We start from the raw sequence: 26,135 nt of genomic DNA on the forward strand, positions 1-26,135 counted from the left end.
CTGTCAAATAAATAAATAAATAAGATCTTTATAAAAACCCCAACTCTCTGGGTAATATCATCCCCATTTCACAGGTGAGAAAACTGAGGCAGTCGAAGATTAAGTCGTTTGAGATTTCACAGATAGGAAGTGGCAGAACTAGGATTTGAATAAAGCGGTTTGATGTAGAATCCATGTCCTTAATGACAATGCCTGAAGCATAATTCTGGTTTTGGCAATCAAGACAAAAGGGATCACTAAGGTTTCACTGTTACGAAGTATTAGTTGCCTGGTAGAGGCAATGTTTTGGCTCCAAATTCAGGGAAAAGGCTGTTAGGCATGTGGGGGATGGGAGTTCTTTGTTCCGTGATGCAGTGATGACCTCGGGGTAAACTGCCACTGGCTGAGGAAAATGGAATGGCTGATACAAGGCCTACTTGGGGCTGAAGGGGACATGGAGTTTCTCTGGGGCCAGTTGACCCATGCCCTGGCCTGCAGACACTGTGGCAGCAGCTGCCTCCAGAGTCCAGGGAATCTGGTGACACTATTCTTGTTCATGGTTTGGCAGATCCGGAGGTGGTGGCAGCTTGGGAGGTGGCGACAGCTTCAACCCTGGTACTCTGGGGACATGATGCAAGGCAAGGTGGGTGACATGGATGTGCAGCTGGGTGAATGACTCTTGATACCACATGTGAGTTCAGATAAAATATCATTGACATGGAATGACTATAAATCTTAAATCTGAGGCTGGATGAGTGACCATGGATACCAGATTTGAAGACAGGTGGGTGATTACTGACCCTAGATGTTGTTATGGTAGGGAATGCTGATCTCCAAATATGGGCTGGGTAATGGCCCAGATGGGTAAGTGACTACTGACCACAGATGTGGGGCCACATAACTTCCCTCTGGATGTGGAACAGAGACTGAGGGCTTCATGACACACCTTGTGTCTCTGAAAGGTTTCATGCCTGACGTAGCTTTCTCCACTCCACAGGGCCTACCACTTCTGTACCGTGTGGCTTTCCTTGATCACCTGTGGAAGAAGTCAGAGGAGGAAGAAGAAGAAGAGGAGGAAGAAGAGGAAACATCTCTGGATCCAGTGAAGCCATGTTCTCTTCCCAAAGAAGCTCCTATTGGAGAGCAAGCCACCACAGCCCCATCTCAACCATCCTGTGGTTCTGAGGACCTCCACAAAGCCAAAGGGACACCAAAGCAAGTACATACACAGACCCCAAACCCTTCCAGATCCTTCCCCACCTTTCAGATCCTGACCAACCTGCCTGTGAGGCACAAAACAGAATCAGGAAGCTATCTACATCAGAGAAAAAGCCAGCTCTTTTGGGGTCTCCCCTCTTTGCACAGTGAGTCCTTGGAGGCCATCTTCCTGAGCTCAGGTAGCCCCTCTCCCCTGAAGTTGTCTGTTGGTCCTTCTGTCTTCTTCAACAAGCTTGTCTTCCTGCCTAGGTCCAATCTGCTGCTTCCCCAGTATTGCTCCCCAACTCAGCCTCCTACCCATGAAATTCATAATACAGAAGACCTGGAACGGATGGCCCTTGATCCTCAGCAACCTCCTCCTCCATCTTCCCCTTCTGTCCCATCACTACCCTTCCATCTTAAGTCCTTTCCCATGGACCACATGGGAGTCCTATCTGATGCTAAGGCACAGACAGAGTGGCTTATGCAGCAGAAAGAGGTCCCTTGGGTCTCTGAGGATCAAGCCCTGCACCTACAGCCTGAACTCCAAAGAACCAGACCCTCCAAGCTCTCCTCCTTATCTGACGTCTGGTGGGATGTGCCACAGGATCCCAGCTTCCAACAACACATTCTAGATTCACTCTCTGCCTCTCTGCTGTATCCTTCTAGCCTTCTGGGAGTCCTGACAAGGTTTGAGGCCCCATGGAGGACTATGGGGCAAAATGAGGACCCCAAGGCCTCTGAGCCTGCAGTGCCAACTCTCAGCCCAAACCTGGCCTCCCTTTCAGAACTCCAGAAAGTCAGCGCTATAGAAGGCCTGCCTAGATCTAAGGCCCTCTGGAAAACCACAAGGCAAACAGAGTATCCTCAAATCTCTGAGGCCTCAATCCTGGTCCCTTGCCAATCTGTAGACCCCATGACAGAGACACAAGGAACTAGCCCCCTGGGAGTTCCACTTGGATACAAAACTCAGTGGAGAACCACAGGACATAAAGAGAGTTCTCAAGCCTTTGAGCCTCCAATGCCAGCTCCCTGCCAACCCTCAGATGCTCTGTCAGAACTCCAGAAAGTCATCCCTGAAGGAGGACTTTCTGCACCTAAGAACTTCTGGGGAACCATGAGTCACAGAGAAAGCCCTCAGACCTCTAGGTCTCCAATGCCATGCCCTTGCCCTCCCCTAGGTCCCCTGCAAGAACCCCAGGGAGGAAGTTCTCTGGGAGATACATCTAGATATAAGCCCCAGTGGGGACACAGAGAAAATTCAGGAAACCCGTGGGCCATTAAGCCCCCAGCCCTGGACCTCAACCCAGGGCTCTATGGAACCAGCCCTAAATGTGTCCCACCAAGATCTGAGACTCCATGCAAGGGCAGGCAGAGTAGAGAAAATCTTTGGGTCTCTGCAGACCCAGTTTCTTCTCCTAGGCTACCCTCATCTTCTCTGCTGGTGTCCCTAGGAATGAATTCCCAGGGAAACTTGTCTGAGTCCAAAGCTTTGGGGGGGCAGAGAGAGAACCTCTGGACCTCTGAGTCCCCAGCCCCTGCCCACAGCCTATCTCTAGCTTCCATTCTAGAACTCCACAGAATCAATCCTATGGGAGGCCTCACTAGATCAGAAGCTGCATGGAGGGACACTGAGCATTCTAGGAATTCCTGGGCTCCTGAGCCCCCATCGCTGGCCCTCAGCCCACCCCCAGCTCTTATATTGGAGCCCCTCAGAGCTAGCCCCATGGGGGTCCTGTTTGATTCTGAGGCTAGATGTGGGGACATAAAAAGGAGAAAGAACTCCTGGGCCTCTGAGCTCCCAGCTGGCAGCTTACCCCAAAACCTACATGGAGCCAGATCCTTGGGAGCCCTGTCTAACTCTGAGCCTACTGGGGGGAACAAGCAGCAGAAAGAAACCTGTTGTATTCCTGGCTCCCCACTGTGGGGCCCCAGCCCACCTCCAAACTCTAAGTCAAAGTCTCACATAAGTGAGACTCCTGGAGACCAAAGTACCTGTAAGCCTAAGGGGGAAGCAGTGGAGCAGAAAGACAACTGCAGGGCCACTGAGCTCCCATCCCCAACCCCCAGCTCTCTCTCTGCTCCTCTACCAGATCCACATATTGACCTTGAGTTTGTGTGGAGGAATGTGCAACCAAGAGGGATCCCCCAGGGCTCCAGCCCTCCAGCAGTGGATCCTGTGCAGCCAGTACCCTGGCCTGCCACCTTAGCTAAAGCTCTGAAGACTGAGCCCAACCAGCCTGACTTACCCAAGAGAGATCTGTCCCCAGGGACTAGGGCAGAGACTCCATCCTCCCAGGGAGAGGCTGTCCCAGAGGTGCCCCCCAACTCTGGGATCCAGGCCTGGCACTGGAGTAGACAGTTGGAACTCAGGCTGAAAAAACTACAGCAGAGCCCTGCTTCCAGATCCCCTAACCCAAGTCAATCGTTTGGCAGCTCCCTTGCCCTAAGCTCCACAACTCCAGGCTCCTGGAGACTCTCTTCCTGCCCTCCACAGCAGAGTCATCCCTCTAATGTGTGCTCCCACTCTTCAAGCTGTCATCCCCCGAAAGTTCACAGCACAGTAGCTCAGCCTGTCCAGATCTCCCACTGTTATCACTCCCACTCTTCTTCCCAGCCTCAGCTACGAGGGTCTGGCAGGGCCGAACAAGGGTCTGAGAGAGAGGAAAGAATGAAGATGAAGATGGTAGCCCAGGTCCCCTCCCAGGGGCCATGTGTACGCATGGAGACTGGTGAGAACTGCTCAGACCTGAGTAAATCCTCAAACCCTGAGGTTCCGGCCTCAGGCAAGAGACAGAACAAGGCTTCAGCCCTACCTTCAGCCAAAAAGAGAGAGAGCCCCAGGAAACCCAAAGCAGGAGACCACAAAAGACGGGATGCAAGATTGGAGTCATCCATAGTTACAGGGAAGAGCCACCCAGCCCAGGCCAGAACACTAGTGGAAGCCCCTTTAAGCAGACTTCCCCAAAGACCTCAGCACAAAGACCAGAGCTCTCGACACATTGCTCTCCCTCAGCAGCTTCACTCTAAGGCTGCAGGTCCCCAAATTCAGCAAGGAGCAGGGTTGGGAGCTGGCAACATCCTGATCCCTCAACATTCTAAGCACTGCCCTTGGGCCCACATGGAAAAGCGTTTCTCCTCCCCCACGCCTCAGGTTCCCCTTACCAGGGGTCTCCAAAGAATGTTAGCCAAGTTTCTGGGTAAACATGGCCCCTGCCAACCAAAACCAGTAAGAAGAGGAAAGGCTGGTAGTACTGGCACCCAATACCCCAAGACTTGAAGCCAAACCAGCTGTGGGGTGGGGAGAGAAATCCTAATAAACTAGGTGAACTAGACAAATCCCTCTCATGTTGTATTTGGAGTCTGGGGTACTGGGAATGTCAGTTCCCTATTAACTTCTGCTATCGCTGTATTCCCTCAGAATCAGAGAACTACAGAGCTCAGGATTTTGCAGGCTTAGCTTTTCAAGCCCTTCACAGATCATCAGCCTGGAGTCCACACATCCCGACTCTACAACGGGAGGCTATAAGGCCAGAACAGAGTCCAATGCTACCCTTGAGAAAAACTTCACAGCAAGTTAAAAGGAGAAAAATACATCCATTCACATGAACACAATTGGTCTGAGTCTAGGCAGCTGTTCTCGGCCCTTGGTATAGTCCCCTTCTTCACCCACTTGATCCACAAGTTCTTTACGCTTTTGACCATTTCTTCTCAGCTCTGTGCTCTTTCTCTCCCTGAGTCAGTTCATCCATCCCCAAGACCACAGAAACAAGTGCCTTTTCCTGTGTTCAGTGGCCGTGTGGGTTTCTTCTGTAATTGCCTGTTCATATCCTTTACCCATTTTTCTACTGCTGCCCTAACAAATTTACCACAAAACAAATTTGTCAGAAGTCTGACATGTCCCATGGAGCTGAAATCAAGGTTGGCAGGGCTGCATTCATTTCTGTAGGCAATGAGAATTCATTCCTTGTCTTTCCCAGCTTGTAAAAGCTGCCCACATTCCTTGGCTACTGACTGTCTTCCTCCACCTTCAAAGCTAGCAAAGGCAAGGCAAGTTCTTAATCACATCACTCTGCTCTCTTCTGCCTCCCTCTTCAACTTTTTTTTTTTTTTAAAGATTTTATTTATTTATTTGAGAGAGAGAGAATGAGAGACAGAGCATGACGGGGGGAGGGTCAGAGGGAGAAGCAGACTCCCCGCTAAGCAGGGAGCCCGATGCAGGACTCGATCCCGGGACTCCAGGATCATGACCTGAGCTGAAGGCTGTCGCTTAACCAACTGAGCCAACCCAGGCGCCCCTCCCTCAACTTTTAAGGACACCTGTCATTACTTCGGGTCCATCTGGCTAATCTGAGATACTCTTCCTCTCTTAAAGTCTAACTACCTTAAGGTTAGCAACCTTAACTCCAAATGCAATGTTTAATTCCTTTGCCATGTAAAATAATATATTCACAGGTTCCAGTAATCAGGATGCAGACCTCTTGGAAGGGCCTACCTACCAGAGATATAATCCTATTATGTCGGCTGCAAATATTTCCTCCCAAGCTGTAGCATTTTGTTTAAGGTGACTTTTACTGTACCAAACTTGAAAATTTTTATGTAATTAATCGACCAACATTTTCCTTATGGCTTCAAAAATACTTATTTCTGGCACTTTTACAGTAAGTTTCATATATTTGTTTAGACTGTTACATTTTGAGTAGGGTTATGATGTGAGAACCTAACTAGACCCCCACCCCAAAATATAGGTCCACCTTTACCAATACCATTAAAAAAAAAAAAAGTCTTGAACTCATCCCATTAAGTGCCATATTTCAAAATATGGGTCATTTTAAAAGCATCTCTATCTAGGCTTCAGATCCACGTATCCAATAGCGTACTGGGCATCTCACATTCAACTTGTCCAAAACTCATTTTCCCTTTAACCTTCTCCTCCACTGTGCCCATTCCTATTGAAGGGTATCACATCCACCCCAATACTGAAGTCAGAGCCTGTCATCTCTGACTCCTCTGTTCCCCTCACTTCCTAATCTAGTTGTCAATTATAATCCTGTCAGTTACACTTATGAAGTGTATTGCAAATCCATATTCACCTCTCCATCTCCACCATCACTGTCTTAGTTCAGTCATTTCTCACCAGACTGGTTGCCCTATTCTTTCTAATCCCCCACATGGCTACAATTCTCTGGAGGTCAACTGACCCAATCTCTTCAACAAAGGTCATAAAAGTTTGCATAAACGAACTTAACAGATGCAACCAATGGTCCTAGACCGGATATTGGTTTGATCAAGAACTGTGAGTAACAAAACCCACTGATAAACAGGTGCTCAAAAGAGAGATTAAATTCCTTTTGCATACACACACAAAAAATAAAAAATTGTGAATGACATATTCCGATCACTTGGGAAGCTGAATGTGTTATGAGTATTAGATTAAATGGAAATTTACTGAAAGGAAAAGGTAGAGATGGACTTAAAAAAGAAATAAAGCAGTAGATCTCATTTCGATTTAAAAATACTGCATGTAGACCATAAGGGTATAATGGACAAAGGCCACTCAGCCAAGTGGGACCAACTTCTTCCTGTAGCAGAATAGTATGCATGCCCCATCTGTTATAAATGTAAACACGTTTCTGATTAAATATATGCCAAGGATGGTCATGAATCTCCTATGTCATCCCTAACTTCAAAATTTTTTGTTAGAGGGATTGCTTTAATTAACAATAGAGACTGTTAACAGTGAAAACTAAGTATTATAACAAATGTATTTGTTTCAGAATATAGTATCTGAGATTCTATTTGTTACATAAATTTGTTCTGTCAAAGTAGAATTACCAAACCCTTTCTTGAAATATGAATCAATGATTCCATCACATGTAAGCATGGGATTCCACGAACATTTTAAAGAAAGTATTAAGACTCCATCTTAATCATTCTCATACAAAAAAATACCACATAAATAAACACACATGTACATACATGCACAGAAAGATACGAACTAAAGTTATTAAGATGATGATCTCTGGGAATATTAATTTTAAAAATGTGCTTACATATTTTTAAAGATTTTAGAGAGAGAGAGAAAACACAGGGAGGGGGAGGGGGAGAGTCTTAAGCAGACCCTGCACTGACGGTAGACCATCTTATGACCCTGAGATCACAACCTGAGCTGAAACCCGAGTCAGAAGCTCAACAGACTACACCACCCCTGTGCCCCATAAAATTTGCTTGTATTTTTCTAAAATTTTACAATATACATTACTGCTTCTATAAAAATGAAAGGTTTTTAAAACATGAATTGTCACACCTGGCTGGCTCAGTTGGTAGAGGGTGCAACTCTTGATCCCTGGGTGGTGACTTTGAGGCCCACATTGGGCATGATTACTTTAAAAAAATAAAAAGTGAATTGTGTATGCACAATGCACATATGGCTGACAATATTATGTACACTTGGAAATTGTTGAAATTTTTTTTTTTGCCACAGTTAAAAAGGAGGGGGGGGTAGTAAATTGTCTAGTCCTGGAATTTGTCCAGAAAACCCACAACTTTAAAATGAACTTCAGGGGCGCCTGGGTGGCTCAGTTGGTTAAGCGACTGCCTTCGGCTCAGGTCATGATCCTGGAGTCCCAGGATCGAGTCCCACATTGGGCTCCCTGCTCAGCGGGGAGTCTGCTTCTCCCTCTGACCCTCCTCCCTCTCATGCTGTCTCTCAAATAAATAAATAAAATCTTTAAAATAAAATAAAATGAACTTCACTTGGGGAGGCACCTGGGTGGCTCAGTCGATGAAGCATCTGACTCTTAATTTTGGCTCAGGTCATGATCTTGAGGTCATGGGATCAAGCCCCATGTCAGGCTCTGCAATCAGCATGGAGTCTGCTTGAGTTACTCTCCCTCTCTCTCTCTGCCCCTCCCCCATTGCACATGCACACACGCACACATACTTTAAAACAAATAAATAAATCTTAAAAAAAATGTAGCAGGAAAAATAAAAAATAAATTTCACTTGGGGCACCTGGCTGGCTCAGTCAGTAGAGCATGCGACTATTGCCTCGGGGTTATAAGTTCAAGCCCCATGTTGGGTATAGAGAGTACTTAAAATCTTTAAAAAAATAAACTTCACTCCTAGAATTTATTTTTTTTTTAAAGATTTTATTATTTGACAGAGAGAGAGAGAGAGACAGCGAGAGCAGGAACACAAGCAGGGGGAGTGGGAGAGGGAGAAGCAGGCTTCCCGCTGAGCAGGGAGCCCAACGCGGGACTCGATCCCAGGACTCCGGGGTCATGACCCAAGCCGAAAGCAGATGCTTAATAACTGAGCCACCCAGTCGCCCTCAACCTGATGCTTCTTAAGCATGCTCTGTATTTTCTGACTTCTGTGCCTTTTGCACAAACTGCTCTCCCCTACTTCTCCATGTCAAGTCTCCCACCTTCCTTTAATGCCCAGCCCAGACGATCTCCGGAGCCTTCTGATTCTCCTGTCTTGGTATGGTTTCCCCTTCCTTGCAGCCCCTAATTTGTACCTTGTTGACAGCACCAGTTTCCTGATAGTATGGCTATCAAGTCCCTAAAAAAGAAGTTGAGGTTCTATGAGGTCAAATCCACATTCCCAATCCAGTGCTCTTTTCATTCTACAATATTCCCTCTACTCCATATATATTAGTTGAGAAAAACCGAAGATATATGCTGTCCCTCTACCTCCTCTGTCACTCATCTGTTCCAAAGCTTTATTTATTAGCCCAAACCTGTCTAGAGGGTCTTACTCCAAAACTCACCACCTGCTGGCCAGGAGTGGAACTGAAGTTATTTTCCCTCTTCCTACCTACCCTACCCCCAAATAATCTCAGTGCAATTCTTTTCATTTTTTTGGTTAATTTTAGGTAGGTTCCATGCTCACGGTGGGACTTGAACTCACAATCCTAAGACCAAGAGTTGCATGCTCCACCAACTGAGCCAGTCAGGCGCCCCAAACACAATTCAATTCTAAATTTCTACTTGACACGAGGACATTTCATGAGTCTATGCATATCTTTTTAAGGCCTCAGTGGAAAAGAATAACAAACCATTTAACATTTGCCTCAGTTCAGTTGAATTAATGATTGGCAGACCTGTGTTCTCACGGGCATTGTGACTAGACTCTCAGGGCAACTCGTAGGATCAGTATCTTGGATCCAAATATATCTTGGGGTGCCAGGTAGTTCAGTCAGTTAAGTGTCTCTTATCTCAGGGTCATGAGTTCAAGCCCTAGGTTAGGCTCCATGCTGGGTGTGGAGCCTACTTAAAAACAAAAACAAAACCCAAATATATCTTAAGATGTTAGGTTTATAGTTCTATCTTTGCTTTTGCATCTGCAGTATATTGTTGATCCCCTATAACCTGTTTCATGCCATATTCTTGGTTAGAAATTCATCTCCAAATTGTAGCACCCATCCTATGGAAGAAGTGATTAGCTACAGTAAAATTGTAAAATCCAATCTTGGGGCACCTGGGTGGCTCAATTGGTTAAACCACTGCCTTCAGCTCAGGTCATGATCCCAGGGTCCTGGGATCGAGCCCCACATCGGGCTCCCTGCTCATGCAGGAAGTCTGCTTCTCCCTCTGCCTGCAGCTCGCCCTGCTTGTGCTCTGTCCCTCTCCCTCTCTCTCTCTCGCTGTGTGTCAAGTAAATAAAATCTTAAAAAATAAATAAATAAAAATAAAATCCAATCTCTGGGAACACTGTAAGGGAAAAAATGGGACTGCCTTTATGACTCGCCTCTTGGTTTAGGTATGCAGGTGTCTGCAAGTGTTGACAGTTCCTCACACTCCCTTCTGCAGTTTACAAAACACTGTCAACCACTTCATCTATCAGAGGCCCCAAAGAACTAAGTGCCTTGTTAAAGCTACACTGCTATAAGCTCAAGTGCCAGAACTAGAACCACGCCTCTCACTTATAAGTCTGTTCCTTGGTTTTTCCTAAAGGATCTACAGAGCTCCAAACTGTTCCTTGGTTTTTCCAAAGGATCTACAGAGCTCCAACTGTCACACACTTGGTGTGACACGTAAAAGCGAAACAATCATTCCAACACAAATTTCTCACGTTATCAACCAGCATCTCTACATATTTTGTAGGAAAATACCAATATCATTTGTCTTCTAATCTGTTCCTATAGCTTGATGCAGGGGCACCAACCAAATGTCTTTCCCCCAAAAGATCTTGTCTTTGGCCCACAGTGAAGTTAGGCTGCCAACCCACAGGGATGAGCCACATGGATGACAGAATGACAATGTTCAAAGTGGAAACAAGACTGAAGGCTAGCCATCAGGACACCTAAATGGTGGGAAAACCAGAAGATGATGAAAGATAGAATGTGGTAGAGAAAGTATCATGGAAAATGAGGGAATCAACTCACATCTCCAACGTGCAAAAATCTCTATTTCACAGCACATGAATTTAAAATGCCCCAGTTTCATCAGCCAGTATAATTATCTTGTGTCCTTGTAGATTATCTATCTTTGTAATCCGTACCAGCGACTGGTGTTAGTACTAGGAAGACCAATAAAAATTTGGGGATTATTTTCTCTGAACCATATTCCTCTCTGGGTAAGGCATCACAGTACTGATCCCAAAAAGCACTAAGTGATTATGTTGGTACCTGATGAACAAAAAGGATATTCTATACCTGGACATGGACAAAACTATGCAAGCAATCGAGCAGGGGAGGATGTTTAGAAAAAAACATCCAATACTAGAATTTTATATTAGAAAAAAACTATTTTTTTATAATACAAATTACATAAAGGTGGACATAACTGTAAATGATCCTCAACCACAGCATGAATGTTCAGGGCTTTTTAGATGCCTACAAAAAACATCCACCTCAGACAGAGATTCTCTTTCTGCAACCTTTAAGATTTTTGGAAGGCACCCCAATTCAGTCCTTGGTCAGGAAAAGAGAGCTCTGCAGCCTAACCTTACCAACCACATCAAACACAACTAGAGTTCCATCAGGCAGGCTGTACCCCCTCCCCTACAGTCCTATTCAGTGATAATACAGACATGGGGCAAGGTGGCAGTTCATACCGCTGTTAATCAGAAGGGGAAGAGGGTGCAATCTTATTTTAATTTTTCACATTTGAAGAGTGCCTTGACAGTAAGGGGTAGCCCAAGGCCCTTCCCAGGAAAAGAAGCAGGCAAAGGGGCCAGGACTCAGGCTCCATTTTGACCCAACGTTTATTGTCCTTTTACAACATGTCATTTTTGGTTTAGAAACTGCTTGTGATTAGTTTTCCAACATTAACTCAAAAGCATGTAAAATAAAATCAACCTACTCTCTATATAAACACCCAGCAACTGTGGCCCTTCATCCTCCTGCCCAGGTTGGGTAGAGGGAAGAAAGGAAGGCTTGGGTAGCACTGAGTGAAGTGCAGATGCTTTACTGTGGGAGTGGCGGTGGTGCCTTGGTTCACACCCACACAGGTCTCCTGCACTGCCCCAGACTACAACAGAAATGGCGTAGGCCCAAGGCCCAATTCCCTGTTGGTAATTCACTCTCCGCCTCCCAAATGAAAATCGCTTTTATTTTATCTCTTTTGTTTTGTATTTTTTTGCAACAGAAACCCCCTGTCCAGAGTCTGACTGTAGCTGAACTGTTCAGACTGAGGAATGGAGCAGGCCATGGGCACACCCCTGGTCCCTCCTGGGCGAGCGCCCCCACCCTCAGGGAACAAGGTCCAGCCAGGCCAGCTCGCTGCATGCTGGCCACCATCACTTAGCCATACAGGTCATCATCATTGTCTTCCGTATACACACTGCCACCTGTGCCGCCTCCACTGCCCTGACTGGGGCCAGCTCCACCTTGGTTTCCTGAAGGGAATCTGTATGCACAAAAAGAGCCAAAAAAGGGAGTTAGGATAGGGCCTGTGTAGGATTTTCACAACTAACCCGCCAGCCTCCTTAGGACTCCCACAATCTTGGTTGTACAGTTACCCAAAACCACTTAAGTACTGCCCACTGTAACGCAATTACCTGAAGCTGCCAAAGCCCCGACTCTGCTGAAGGGTCTGAGCAAACATCTCATACTTCCGGATGTCATTGTCACTGACAGAACGGCGGGCAAAGCGCATGGCTTCCTCAAAGTGATCTCGGCGGATCTCAGGCACTGGATCATCTTCTTCTACCTCCTATAGGGTTGGTAAACACAGACCACCAGTGCTAAAGTTCAGCCTGACTTCTTTCCCTTGCCTTCCTGGTCACCCCCCTCCATTACTGTCTCCTGTCTCTCTAATCCAACCTGAATAGTTGCAAGGCCAATCTTCCTAAAACTGAGTCAGTGCCCTATTTAAAAACTGTTAATGCATTCTGGAAAAAGCCAAACAGTACGGACAAAATCACATTAGTGGTTGCCAAGGGCTTAGGGTGGAAAGAAGCAGCTGACTAAAGTGGCATGAGGGAACTTTCTGGGACGACAGCAATTTATCTAAACTGTGATAATAGTTATAGAACTTAAATACATTTGTCAAGATGCATGGAGACAGTATATATTAAAAGGGTGAATAACTATATGTGAATTTTATCTCAATAAAGCTAAATTTTAAAAATAGTTTCTTTAAAAAAAAATAAAAACGAAACCACCTAAATTTTAAAGATAAGGTACATGACTTTCAGCGCTTACCACATCTGGATTACACCTTACCTGGTGGCCTCACTTCCAATAACATATGCCCTCTTAAATCTACCCAGGTTTTCCCCAATTCCTGCAATCCTATTTCTTAAGCCAGTTATTTAGGCTGCTTATTTCCTTAGCCTTTATAGTGTCCCTTCATAACCCAGGTCAAACTCTATCTCTTCCACTAATAAGCCACTCCGATTGCTGTGACTTAAGAGATTACTCCATAGGATTAAGTATATCAACAGTTTCTAAGCCTTTTTTTTTTTTAAGATGTTATTTATTTATTTATTTATCTGACACAGAGAGAAAGATAGCGAGAACAGGAACACAAGCATGGGGAGTGGGAGAGGGAGAAGCAGGCTTCCCACCGAGCAGGGAGCCCAATGCGGGGCTCAATCCCAGGACCCCGGGATCGCGACCCGAGCCGAAGGCAGACACCTAACGACTGAGCCACCCAGGCGCCCCAATAGTTTCTAAGCTTTTAAGGGAGGGAAAAGGGATGTCTCAGAACTCCTACAAAAGATAAAGAAAGCCTTTCATTCATTTATTTACTCATTCATGAAATCTCGAACATGGTGCCAAGATACACTAATATGCAAGATAATATAGATTCCTTGTCTTTAGGAAGCTTACATACACACCCCAAATTCTGCATTTTAGTAGGTCCATGGACCACCAAGGAAGGACAGGCACATGGATCCTAGGTTCTAAACCCAGCTCTAGTTGTTTATGTGCACAATCATATTTTGATTTCCCTCACAGAGCCTACTTCAGGCTGAGCATATAGACTACCCATCTCTTCTCAGCCTTTACAATTCCAGACTGAAGAGATTAATACTCAGTATTCTTTCTCTTTGATGCCCACCTAAAAGGGCATCTATCAGATAGCCTTCCAAAACCTTATACTCAACTCAGCATGATAGAGCTTACCTCTAGAGCATGTGGCTCCCCACAACTGGCATATATGGGGAAAAGATGCAGACTCACCATGGCAGATGGGTTGGTCTGCCTCTCCCGTTCTCGCCTAATTTCACTCTCGATGGATTCACGGATGGCCAGCTTGCAAGCACGTTGGCAAATCTCTGTGAGGTCAGCTCCAGAGAAGCCATTAGTCATCTTAGCCAGAAACTCCAAATCCACATCCTAAAAGAAGCAATAGAGCTACCTTAGCATTTAGCCTCCCCTCCCCTATTAATACACTGATCTCTGAGCCACCCAAGAACTCCTAGTTCCAGTTTGTGCCATTTTTCACCACTGCTTTACTCCTGATTCCGGATTGTATTAATACCTTCAAGTCTTCCGTCTTCCCTTTACAACCCTATCCCCGGAAATCCCCAATCGAATCTAAGAACCAAACACCACACTAGGCTGGGCACTCATAGAAGTCCGTATCACCAACGCCCTTGCACCTGCCTTGGCAACTGGGGACTTGCGCAGGTTGGCCTTGAGGATGGCAACACGGGACTTCTCATCAGGAAGTGGAATATAGATGAGCTGATCGAGGCGGCCAGGTCGCAGGATAGCAGGGTCAATGATGTCAGGCCGATTGGTAGCGCCGATAATAAACACATTCTTTTTTGTAGACATGCCATCCATTTCTGTCAGGATCTGGTTGATGACTCGGTCTGCAGCCCCACCACCATCTCCAATGTTACCACCACGGGCCTTGGCAATTGAATCCAGCTCATCAAAGAACAGTACACAGGGGGCAGCTTGGCGGGCCTATGGGAGGGACACATGGACTCAAGCATTAACACAACTGGGTCTCTCAGACCTGAGAAGGAAAGGAAATTAAAGTGACCTTCACTGCTCCAGCTGAGCTGCCAGAACAAGATGGTTTCAATTCTCCCAAGAAACAGCTACCTTGCTGCCAAACAAGTGAACAGATAGCTCAGCTGCTTGTAGCTCACCTTGTCAAAGATTTCCCTGACATTGGCTTCAGACTCTCCAAACCACATGGTGAGCAGCTCAGGACCCTTGATGGAGATGAAGTTGGCCTGGCACTCATTAGCAATGGCTTTGGCCAGCAAGGTTTTCCCACAGCCAGGAGGCCCATAGAAGAGTACTCCCTTGGAGGGTGTCATGCCAAATTTCAGGAATTTGTCTGGGTGCTCCACAGGATACTGGAAAGAAAAGGAAAGAGGGTTTGGCATACCCCCCAAACAAACCTAACCAAACAGCAGCATCTCTCCCAACCACGCCATGGTGTAAAATCAGTTTCTCTAGGGGCAGGGTCCTAAGTGCCTCCGAATTGAGAATAGCAGGTTCATGAATTATGCTCTCATAATTCTTGCACTCAAACTGCCAACACCCCAAGCCACGTACAATGTATTGAAGCTGTGACTCACTCTGGACCAAGTTACCCTACCTGGACCAGCTCCTGAAGCTCACGTTTGACATCTTCCAAGCCCCCGATGTCTTCCCAGGTCACCTGTGGTACCTCCACCACAGTTTCCCGCAGTGCTGATGGATTGCTCTGGCTCAGGGCCCACTAAAAAGAAAAAATGGGGATGACATTTGCCAAGGGAAAGGTCAAAATGCATGTGTGTGTGTACCTGAGATGGGGGTGCAGTCCTTACCCGGAAGTCATCCATAGTAACTGCCAGAGAGTTCATGACTTCAGCATCAATAGTCTCATCCTCTAAGTCAATGAGGTCCATCTTCTTGCGGATAGCTTGAAGAGCAGCCTCTGAGCACAGGGCTGCTAAGTCAGCGCCCACATGCCCATGAGTCTCATTGGCGACCTGCAGAGGAAAGATCTACTTACTACTCTGTCTCCAAGACCTAACTGCCTTAAGAGGCTCAGAGACTACAAAATCCTGGCCCCTTCCCGTGACTCCTATCTCTGGGTCCTCCCATTTTCCTGAACAGATACTAGCAGTTCTTTCAATGGCTGGGTTTTAAGTAGTCAAGCCTAGACTTGGAGCCTGGAAATAAAGCTGACCCCAAAGTTCTGGTTTACTCTAATGTGGTATCAAAAGAGAAACATGCCAACTCCAGTTTCCTGGATTCAATCTCAGATCACTTCTTTTTCCCTGCCCAAGAACCAAAATCAGTCTCTTTATATCTTAAACTTGTATCCCTAGCCAATTCACTTTAACTGCCTAGAAAAAGATATCCTAACTCAGGGCCAGCCCTCATCATCACTCCACCTGTTCCAGGTCCACATCATCTGCCAGCTTCATGTTCTTGGTATGGATCTGAAGAATTTCCAAGCGTCCTGTAGCATCAGGGATTCCAATATCTACCTCCCTGTCAAAGCGACCTGCAGACAGTGTGTGAACACAAACAGGGCTAATTTCTGGTCCAGAGGGAAGAAAGGACAGGTCTCAGGTGACCAACCATTCCTGTCTGTCCAGGACTGTCCCAGGACTGTCCCAGTGTTAGCACTGGAAGTTCCATGTCCTGGGAAACCCCTCAGGCTCAGGCAAACCAGGACGGGTGGTTACCCTACAGAGGACATGGAATAAGGGAACAGACCCCTGGGCCCTATCACTGCAAGGAGCTTCAAAAAATCCTCAGATTAGGTGACTTAAATGAAGGACAGGCATGGGATCAAAGAGATTAAGCTCAGTAAAGCTACAGTCTTCCCTACGAGCAAGAATAAGTTTGAAAGAAATCTGGGGTCCTTACCAAATCGCCGAAGGGCTGGGTCAATGCTATTGGGTCTGTTTGTTGCTGCCATGACAATCACATGTGCTCTCTGCTTTAGGCCATCCATGAGAGTCAACAACTGTGATACAATACGCCGTTCCACCTCCCCGTGGGTCTGTCAGGACAGGATGTCTGGTCAGAAGTGAAGTGAGGACCTTTCAACCCCCACTATCCCCTCGGGTAAGTTCCTACTTTCTCTCTTTTGGGAGCGATGGCATCTAGCTCATCAATGAAGATGATAGCAGGAGCATTCTTCTCAGCCTCCTCAAAGGCTTTACGAAGGTTGCTCTCAGACTCACCAGCCAACTTGCTCATGATCTCAGGACCTGAAAGGATACAGAATAGAACAATGATGACTGTTGATGATATGAACGATATCCTTCCTCAATCCCAAAAGAAATCAGTTTTCTTATCTGGCTAGCCCAGAGACAGGTGCTGTGTGAAAATGTGGTAACCTCTGCCTACTTTCTCACAGACTCTACCAGACTCTATCCCAGGATAGCCACCAAACTAGCTCGAGAGAAGCCAAGGAACTCACAACACCTATTTCACAGTCAAGCTCTAAATGTCAAGATGACAGCACATGCTCTGGGACCTCTGGCCACAGCAGAAGCAGCACACCAGATGGACCTCTATCATTCCCCAGGAGCCAGCTGATCTCAGCCGGTCTCCCCGCCAAACCCTCTCAAATAAATTAGCAGACAAAATTTGAGTTCTCATTCTAACTTGCTCCCCCTAAATGTCTTCAGCCTTTCCACAATCTTTCTCAAGGGGGGATAGATCACGGGGCACCAGAGTACAATACCTTCCCCTTGTTGCTTATCTGTCCATAATGTACCCCAGCAGAAGAAAGATGAAATATACATGAGGGCATGTGTGCAAATAAACATGTCCATGAGTTCCCTAGTTCATGAGACTGGATCGTGCTCAGCTCAGAGTAAGGTCCAGCCAAACACAAGGTGAACCAAGTCTCCTACCATTGATCAAGAAGAAGAAGGCTCCAGTCTCATTTGCCACAGCTCGGGCAATTAGGGTCTTCCCAGTCCCAGGAGGTCCATAGAGCAGGATTCCCCGAGGAGGCTGAGGACCAGTACAGAAGATATGATTAGGTTCAGAGTCCTACCTTCCCCCAACCCCATCCACTCTAAAATGGTTTGACTGTGGCTCTATCTAGAGAGGGTGAAAATCAGAGCTCGACCCTGATATCAGTAAGAATAAGCTCTTAGCATTAACTGCCAGGAAAACAGTTTACCTCAGACCATACTCACTCCTCTTATTAGAGAAAATATGGTCAGAAAGCTGACATTTATGATCATACACTGCATAGAAGACTAAGAGCACAGAAACCACCCTAAGAAACTCTAATGTGGCTAAGTCTGAAGATCCTGGGACCACAAAAAAGCAAGAGGCCACTAGGCCAAGGGCTTGACTTTGGATAGACAAGGGCCAGGACTAGCTTAGCCATCTAAGAAAGAGTATTGCCAGAGGCTCACTCATTCCTGTAATCACACCCCTCTAGGATTTACCATGATAGTGGAATGCTTTTCCTACCACCAACCACAACTTTTCCTCTTTGGAGCTGTCTTTTCTGTGGCCTCATCCATAGGCTGCACATGGGAAATGCCCAAATGGAAGATAAAATTATTTGTATGGTACATACTAGAGAAAGGCCTAATTTCATCTTTACTGTGACCCATGAGATGCAAACGGTTAGGAAGTTACATCGCAAATCTGCAATTCTCAAATGTTTTGGATTCAGGACCCTTCACATAGCAAATTTCCTGAAACTTCTATTTTTATTAGGTGGTACTATTACAGACAAGTTGGCAAACTACGATGAGATTTGTTTTTATAGGGTCCATGAGATAAGAATGTTTTTTTACATTTTTAAAAGACTGTAATTAAAAAAAAAAAAAAAGTTATGCAACAAAAAATGGACTGAGTCTTCGTTAATCACCAGCCGAGGTTATGTCCCACAGGACCCAGAAGGCTCACCTTAACACCAATTGCCTTAAAGAGGGCAGGATGTCTGAGGGGTAGCTCTACCATCTCCTTTATTTGAGCCAGCTGTTTCCTGCAGCCACCAATGTCATCATAGCCTACTTCATTCAAGGATTCTTCCTCATCCTGAATACAGAGGAGACCAAAAAAAAAAAGGAGGGGGGAATATTAACATCAGCAAAAGTTAAGTTTCTCCAAACCCTTCTACAATCTGATATAGAGAAATCTGTTCTATGATTTCCTCTAAGGGGAACCTGACTCAAAGAACTCTAAAAATCCCAAAGCAAAGACTTCTAGCATAGCCTTTCCCTTTCACACTGTCCTTAGTATTATTACTGGGAAGGGCTCCCCTAAGACCTAAAGCTGGAAACTCCGGAAATAGGCAGAAGTCTGGATGCGTTCATCAATGTCACTTCTACAAAAATTATGGTTCAATCTAGATTTTTTTTTTTAAAAGATTTTAATCAGAGAGAGAAAGAGCACAAGCAGGGGGAGCGGCAGGCAGAGGGAGAAGCAGGCTCCCTGCTGAGCAAGGAGCCCAATATGGGACTCGTTCCCAGAACCCTGAGATCATGACCTAAGCTGAAAGCAAAAGCTTAACTGACTGAGCCACCGAAGCATCCCAACAATCTAGATTTTAAAAATCACTGGTATCACATAGGACTGAAAATGAATAGTTGATTTTCCCACCTCTGGAAAGGAGCTTAGTTCCAAAGAGCACCCAGTTTTATCTTATTTTTATTTTCTAGAGAGAAAAGGGAGGGAGGGGGAGGGAGGAAGGGCAGAAGGAGAGAGAAAATCTCAAGCAGGCTCCACGCCTAGCATGATCATAACCTGAGTTGAAATCAAGGGTCAGACGCTTAACCAACTAAGCCACCCAGGCATCCCAAAGAGCACCCACCCAATTTTAGTAGTTATCACGTAACTGTCCCACTTTGTAATCATGAAATTGGGTACTGGAATGAAGGAGAGAACTCACCTCTCGTTTGATAGGCTCCCCTTCACAGTGGATCACTGTGTCTGGAGCAACAATGCAGTAAGGGCTGGGATCTGTCTCCACTACTTTGAACTCTACAGCACGCATTCCACCCCGGACAAGGAAAATATCTCCTGTGAGAGCAATTAGCACAAGTGCCGTCAGAGAGGTCAAATTCCAGAGCAAGTGAAAATTCCTCATCAGTACCTGGAGTCTAAAATGCCAAATTCACTAGATATTGCTCTTTTTCCCTTCCCACCTCCACTTTATTAAGCATCAGGCAAGAGGAGAGAAAGCTAAACTGTGAAGAGTTCCTCTGCCACTCAAGAGGACACTGAACAAAACCTATGAGCTTCTAGCACATCAGGTTTTGGCCTCTGGCCTGAAGCCCGTAAGGTTTTTGACTTCTGGGCTATAGGTAACCAAGCTTTCACAACCATCACCAATGATCAGGCTGTGCTAAGTATTAAATACACTTTGGACTGTGACACAGTCAAGTGCCCAAGTCCTCCTTCTGGGACAAAAGAGAAGAAAGCTTACTCTACTGAAGCAGGGGATGGGAGTAGGGAAAGGGGGGGGAGGCAGTGGGAGGGAGAAAGAGGAAAGGAGAGTACACATGAGCATGTGTACAGAATGTATGTGTAAGCACACATATATAAGAATGAGATAAAGACATTCCAAGGCTTACTCCCAGGTAGCCCTACAAACAATCATCCTTAAGCTCAGTCCCTAAAATTATCTCACCTTTCCGGATGGGTCGATAAGCTTCCAGGAAGTATGGCTTAAGGTATACCTCGAAGAGATTGCCAGTGATGCCTTCCACCGTGTCATCGATGGGTAGCACATGGATACGTTTGCCGTACTTCACATCAGGGCACGGCTGGATGCTGAGGATGACAAGCAGACTCCACATTACCAACCACACTGCAGCCCCAAGCACTGGGCGTCCGAAAGGGCCTGGCACAGAGAGCTGATGGCGAGTGAAAGAGAAAAGGCAGGGATGGCTTTAGGTGAAGAGAGGCAGGAGGGTAGTGTGGGAGTGAGGACAAAGGAGCAGCCAAGCAGAACTAAGACAAGTCATACTCAAGTGGGGTAGTAGCAGGAGCCATTAGAAGAAGCTACTGGGGCTGCTCACTCCTCATCAGTGAGCCAAAAGGAAGACCCACACATGTAAAGCCCCCACAATAAAGAAACAGGAGAAAGGGTCTTCAGTGAGAGATATCCAAAGATGACCCATTCCGTATCAGTAATCCAGTATTACAAAGGGAGGCCTTAGTCAGACAAATGACAGGATCAAAGAAATAGAACTGAAAAAAATCATCTCAGCCAGGTGATCAGAGGACCTTGACAAAATGACTTAGCACCTCCAGGAAGGCTACATGAAACCGAGAATCCATGAAAAATAATCAGAAGTCTGAGATGTTCCTGGCCAGGTGACAGGTGGTTGAATAGCAGTGGCTAATGATGACTCCAAGACAGGGAAGCCTCTCGCCTTAAGTTATGTCCAAAATCACTCAGACTGAAGCTATTCAGGGATCTGATTCAAACTATGCCTCTCTCCTACGTTAACTTGGATCCTTAAAAAAAAAAACCTACTTGGAGTCCACCTTCTGTGCCCACACTTCCACCTCATTCTGGCCCTGACACAAGCCATTATTTCAACGTAACAGTGAGATCATTTCGTAGACAAACACCCTCAAGTGGCATCCTAAACCAGTGTCTAGCGTGTGATAAATTATACCTCTGGCAAAAATAAATAAATAAATAAACGAGTCATGAAAGTCACAGAAATCCAACTTGTCCCAAGGGTCATGCAGAAGTAAATTCTGAAGTCCCAGGGAGGCAGAATCAAAACCTAAAGACAGCCCTGCTATATTAAGTCTTTCCATGGCTAGGAGGCTTCTGCTATTTGTAGCTGCCAAGGACGTCACTGGGGTCCTGTCTATAATTCAGGCTGTCTCTGGCCTCCCATCCCTGAGGGGCCAAGAACCCCACACACACCTGATGACATCCCCTAGGTGTACGCGCAGGTTGTTCCGAACAACTCTATTCATTCGAATCTTCTCATCAGAACATGTGTCATCAGAAAGCACAATGCACACGGCTTCCCGCCTCTTCTTTCCTTTCAGCAACACTGTGTCACCTCGGAACAACTGCAGCTCATCCATCTTGGGCTGAGAAAAGAAGGTTAAGGCCTTTGGGTCACTGGGCCAGGGGGTAAGCAGCAGCCCTGGAGGCTAGAATACCCAGTAAACCCCACTCTATCTGTGGTCACTGCCAAAAAAAAATGAGGAAAGAAACCTGGGAAAAGCCCTCAGGTTAAGTGCAACGAGGAAAGATTGGACCTTGGACCCAACTTACCTGGGACAAAGACACCACACTGTTGTCCTCATTGATGGCTTCATCGACAATTAATCGATTGGGACGGTTCTTCTGTTTAAGAATGGCTGTTGATAAGTCATCACCTTTTGAACTAGAAAGAGAAAATGAAGTTAGTCCCAATACATACTCCAGTCCCAGGGGCCCCACCAAACTTTAAAACTCACACTTAGGAAAGAAATAGTGGATAAATGAAGCTGTCCCTACACCAGAGAGGTGAGATAAAGGATATTCAGCCAAGGTCATATAGAGTAACATTTAGCACATACAGTTCCCATTCCAGCAGCTCTTGGTATTCTGAGCACTGGTATCCTAGCTATAAAGGCCCCAAGTGATCTTGCCCCGCCCCAGAGTCACGAAACTATGGCCTGAGAAGACTAAATAGAAGTAAAGGCTGAGTAACAATTAGAGAAATGACAATAGTCTTAGTATGAGATAGCGATTAGGAGAAGGGGCTCTGCAGTTAGACCTGCTGGATCTGAATCCCAACCCTGCCACTGCTTAATTGTGATCTCGGGCAAGTTACTTAACCTCTCTGGATGTTGATGTCCTCATCTGTAAAGAGGCGAATACAGTAGTACCTGTCTTAGGATTATTGTCTTAAGTGAGATAATGAATGCAAAATGTTCAACACAATGCCTGGCACATGGTATTAATGGTCACAATGATTAGCACTGCAGAACAAAGCATAAGCTATTTCTTTGCTAACCTTGGAGAATGAAGTGAGCAAGACAACTTCCTGTAGGGCTCAGCGAGGCCCAAAGTCCCACCAAGCAAGCCTGGGGACAATGAAGCAAAATCATTAGCACTACCATCCTTACTGGCTAGACCAGCTGAATGCCAGAGCATTCTATATACCACAGAAATGCCAAGCATAATATCTGGGGAAAACAAAACAACTAAACTAACAGACCTGAAACCTTCAAAAAGACGTTCAAGCTCAAAAACAGCTTTACAAATCTCTGCAGACATGTAATTCCACAATGTTGGTTCAAAAAGTCAAAACCAAGAAATGATGAGATGTGGAACAAATCCAAATCCCTCACCCAAACCAAGGCTGCCTGAGTCCAAGCTCAGTTTAAACCCTCTAAGTAGTTTCAATCATTTCCTAGATCATTCACCTTACACCAACTTCTTACTTAGCTCATCTTCAACCTTCAGTAACTAGACTCAGTGGGCTCTCCCTGTGAAAAGCTACCTTCTCTTACTAAGGCCCAGGAAAACCTGAACATTAACCAAAACAGGGAGACCAGACAATGGAGAAAATGAAGAAATAAAAAGGAATCTTTTCCATTAATTATTCCTTCACTTAACAAATTAGCATGTATACATTACAGGCCAGGCACCATCCTATGATCTGGAAATACCTCAGTCAACAAAACAAAACAGTATTCCTGTTGGATATATCTTCACAACTTACAAGAAAAAAAGATGTCTGTACTCCAGAATACCAGGCTAGGGAGTTGTGGGGTTTCTCCATCTTTTGGTTCTGATATACCCAACAGAAATACAAATCCCATTCATCTAACAAAGTTGTAAGCTTTCTGCTGATCCTCTCACATAGGCTGCATATTTAATCATCACCTTAAAACTCATTTCCAAGAGTGGAGTTTCCTCAACTTAAACCTGCCTCCTCAACCTAAAAGTGTAGCACTCTAGGCACAATGATGCATAGCAGGCAGACTCTTCCAGTGCTTATCAACACCCTGGAGAACAAGCATGGTCAATACGGCAGCTGAAGGCAATTTAAACCCATCAATTCTCCCCTCTCTCTCACACATCAAAATACCCTCCAAGGACTGCCCACCTTCCTGTTTAATCTATGGGACTGGAGCTAGAGAAAAATAAAATGCCAGATGCCTCTAGTCATCATAGTTTGTATTTGTATTTTAACCCCAAAGCTGCATTCTAGGAAAACTTCTTATCCGCCTACCATTCCTGACCCTGGCAATGGAGATGAGCAGTATGCCCTTCCCTTAAGGTAAAGACCTTTACTTCCATGTCTATCTACTAAGATCAAAGGAAGTAACCTCTAAAAGAGAGCTTCAGCCTGATCGTGGGCCAACAGCAGTCCTGGAGGCTCTTTGGGGACATCCCCCATTGTCTTCTGCATGAGTCAGGCCCTTTCCAGAACTCCAATGGGCCACAGGGGACTTGGAGGGAGTTCAGGTAAGAGTTATCAAGATGACCTAGGGGTTAGAAACCATCTATGATGCCAGGTTCCAAGAATTTTGAATTCTTATTTTCAGTCTTGAAAATAAATGACTGACTGAATAACCTAAGAGAATAAGTATTAATAAGCAATGGTCCTTTTAAATAGACATCCAACTAATACTTCATCTCGGTTTAGAGACTTAAAAAAAAAGGGGGGGAACACACCTCAAAACACTAAATTCTCTTCAAGTCAGGAAAGTGATTTGCATAGAAGAGTTTCCACAGGATGGCTTCCCCCCACCCCAGTACCTAAAGCTCTTGATTCTAAATATAATGGGCAGATGGGCAGAGGTGGTCAGCTTTTATCTGATACTTTCCTGAGGGATGGAGGGCCCAAGATTTCTCAACACAGCAATTTGGGGAAAGGAGCCTGTGTGTTCAAAGAGTTAGGGCAACTCTAACCTTCTCACCACAAAGGCTCAAATCGAGGAAGGCCCGCAAATTACCAACTGAGATTCGAACTTTAGCAAAAGCCCAGAACAGTAGAGAAAAGTTCCTACCTCCCGCCCCCATTTCATGACATTAAGAAAAACTGACTAAAGCTTTCTCATACCAACCTAAAGTACGAAGAAGGCCAAAAACCAAACGCAGGGCCCGCTCTCTCCCTAAAAGCTCCTCACTACTCAGGTCGTGAGGATGTCAACCAAGGGCCAGGCCAACCCAGCTCCAAAAAAGCCGTGGTGAGCTTCCCTGAGCTCGCGGAGTCTTCCCCGCTCCGGCCTCCGCCGGTCTCCCGGCTCCCAAGGCCTTCACGTGGCCCAAAGTCCACGCCCACCGGGCCCAGTTTGGGTGTCGGGCCCGCTGGGCCTGCTCCCTCCGGGGACCAAAGGCCTTCGGCGGATAGTAAACCTGATCGCAGGTGGGCGTCCTAAGGCTCTGGGGCTCCGCGCCGGCAATGTGGACCCGCACACCTCACAAGAACAGGACAGCGGTTCCCAGGGAGCCAATCAGGCCGGCCGGGCCTGCATGACACAGCACGATCTGGCCCAGGCCCCGACCCAGGCCCAACGCAAGCCCGGCCTAGGGGGCGCGCGGCTGCGCAGCCAGGCCCAGACCGGACCGCGGCCCCTCATCGTCCCCCTTCTTCTCCCTTCCTTCTCTCCCTCCTTTCCTGTCTCCACCTCTTAGACGCGCCCACGGCCAGGCCCGACCGGGCCTACCCTGCGCGGCGAGTCCCCAGGTGCGCGCACCCGCAGCGGGCGGGCGGGCGCGCGCACACACTCACTCAGCTCCAGAGGCCATGGCGCGCGCCTCTCCCGGCCGGCGGCTGTGGCGGCCCGAGGGTAACGGCTACGAGGGGTGGCAAGCGACTGACTGGGCCGGGGCTCGGCTCTCCCGGGCAGGGGGCGAGCAGCGGCGACAAACCCGCAGACGGCCTCCTTCTCGCTTCCTCCTAGCGGAACCGAGGCGGTGGGCGGGCGGTATACACTGGCTCCTGATCCGGGAGGGGGCAGCGGCAGCGACGACTCAAACGACGGCTGCAGACGCTGCGCTGAGACTGAACCGAGAAGAGCCGAATCATCGGAAGGAGAGGTGCTCTCACCTCAGCCAATCAGCGCCTGCCTTGGGGACTCCCGCCCGCCTCTCCGCGCCTCTCCCCAGCAACCCGCGGACCAGAGCCAATCAGGAAATTCGCTTGCGGCCTGGCTCCCGCCTCAAGGATGCAACACGCCTAGTAACGCCACGTCAATTGGTCGCAGCGCTACGCTTCCTCGACGGATTGGGATTCGCGACCAATCAACAAAAAGGATGACGCCAGATCGACTGGCGAAAGAGCCTTTAATCCCTTGGAGGCGGACTCTCCCACTTGGCTCCAGTTCATTGGCTCCTGATTTTACCCTGCTGAAGAACCTGGCACAATGGATTGAACCCATGTATTAGTCTAGTCCTGCTGCAGTGATAACCTACATAACCCATTTCCTTCCCAAACCTAAGGCTCCACCCTAACCCCTCTCCTGGCTCCTTCAAAACGCTGGCTTCAGCCATCCCTACTCTGAACCCTTTGACTAGCACCCCAGCTCTTAATCCATTCCACCCTATTGTTGTGGCACCCTCTGGTAACCCTAATCCCATAGGCTTTACATT

The 26,135-nt window shown here is 46.7% G+C and overlaps 3 protein-coding genes across 5 annotated transcripts; 2 read left to right on the forward strand and 1 right to left on the reverse strand.

Annotated features, from left to right (window-relative positions):
- Nucleotides 1-391: 391 nt before the first annotated feature.
- On the forward strand, nt 392-1,811 carry LOC114218177 (SPATA31 subfamily G member 1). Its single transcript, XM_088018811.1, has 3 exons — nt 392-622; nt 977-1,343; nt 1,447-1,811. Exons 1-3 carry the CDS (start codon nt 392-394, stop codon nt 1,809-1,811), a joined length of 963 nt encoding a protein of 320 aa, XP_087874937.1.
- Nucleotides 1,812-1,888: 77 nt separating this feature from the next.
- On the forward strand, nt 1,889-4,456 carry SPATA31G1 (SPATA31 subfamily G member 1). The gene has a single exon (XM_088018812.1). The coding sequence runs from the start codon at nt 1,889-1,891 to the stop codon at nt 4,454-4,456; it is 2,568 nt and encodes an 855-aa protein (XP_087874938.1).
- A 6,914-nt stretch (nt 4,457-11,370) lies between these two features.
- Nucleotides 11,371-25,568, reverse strand: VCP (valosin containing protein). Of its 3 annotated transcripts, XM_028115117.2 has the most exons (18): nt 25,276-25,559; nt 22,546-22,615; nt 21,819-21,930; nt 21,459-21,631; nt 20,202-20,344; nt 19,461-19,591; nt 18,476-18,607; nt 17,458-17,560; nt 16,673-16,806; nt 16,460-16,595; nt 15,979-16,091; nt 15,406-15,570; nt 15,195-15,317; nt 14,737-14,949; nt 14,240-14,548; nt 13,814-13,969; nt 12,184-12,338; nt 11,371-12,032 (listed from the first exon to the last, which is right to left on the reverse strand). In XM_028115117.2, exons 4-18 carry the CDS (start codon nt 21,623-21,625, stop codon nt 11,927-11,929), a joined length of 2,286 nt encoding a protein of 761 aa, XP_027970918.1. In that variant the 5' UTR covers nt 21,626-21,631; nt 21,819-21,930; nt 22,546-22,615; nt 25,276-25,559; the 3' UTR covers nt 11,371-11,926. The 3 variants fall into 3 exon arrangements, with proteins under 3 accessions (XP_027970918.1, XP_027970917.1, XP_027970919.1); XM_028115116.2 differs by lacking the exon at nt 22,546-22,615 and having other exon boundaries at nt 25,276-25,568; XM_028115118.2 differs by lacking the exons at nt 22,546-22,615; nt 25,276-25,559 and adding an exon at nt 23,867-23,992.
- Nucleotides 25,569-26,135: the final 567 nt, after the last annotated feature.

This window comes from Eumetopias jubatus, unplaced genomic scaffold (genome assembly GCF_037043125.1).
Source record: "Eumetopias jubatus isolate StellerSeaLion01/CBP00866 unplaced genomic scaffold, mEumJub1_p1.0 scaffold_15, whole genome shotgun sequence".
Classification (NCBI taxonomy): domain Eukaryota; kingdom Metazoa; phylum Chordata; class Mammalia; order Carnivora; family Otariidae; genus Eumetopias; species Eumetopias jubatus.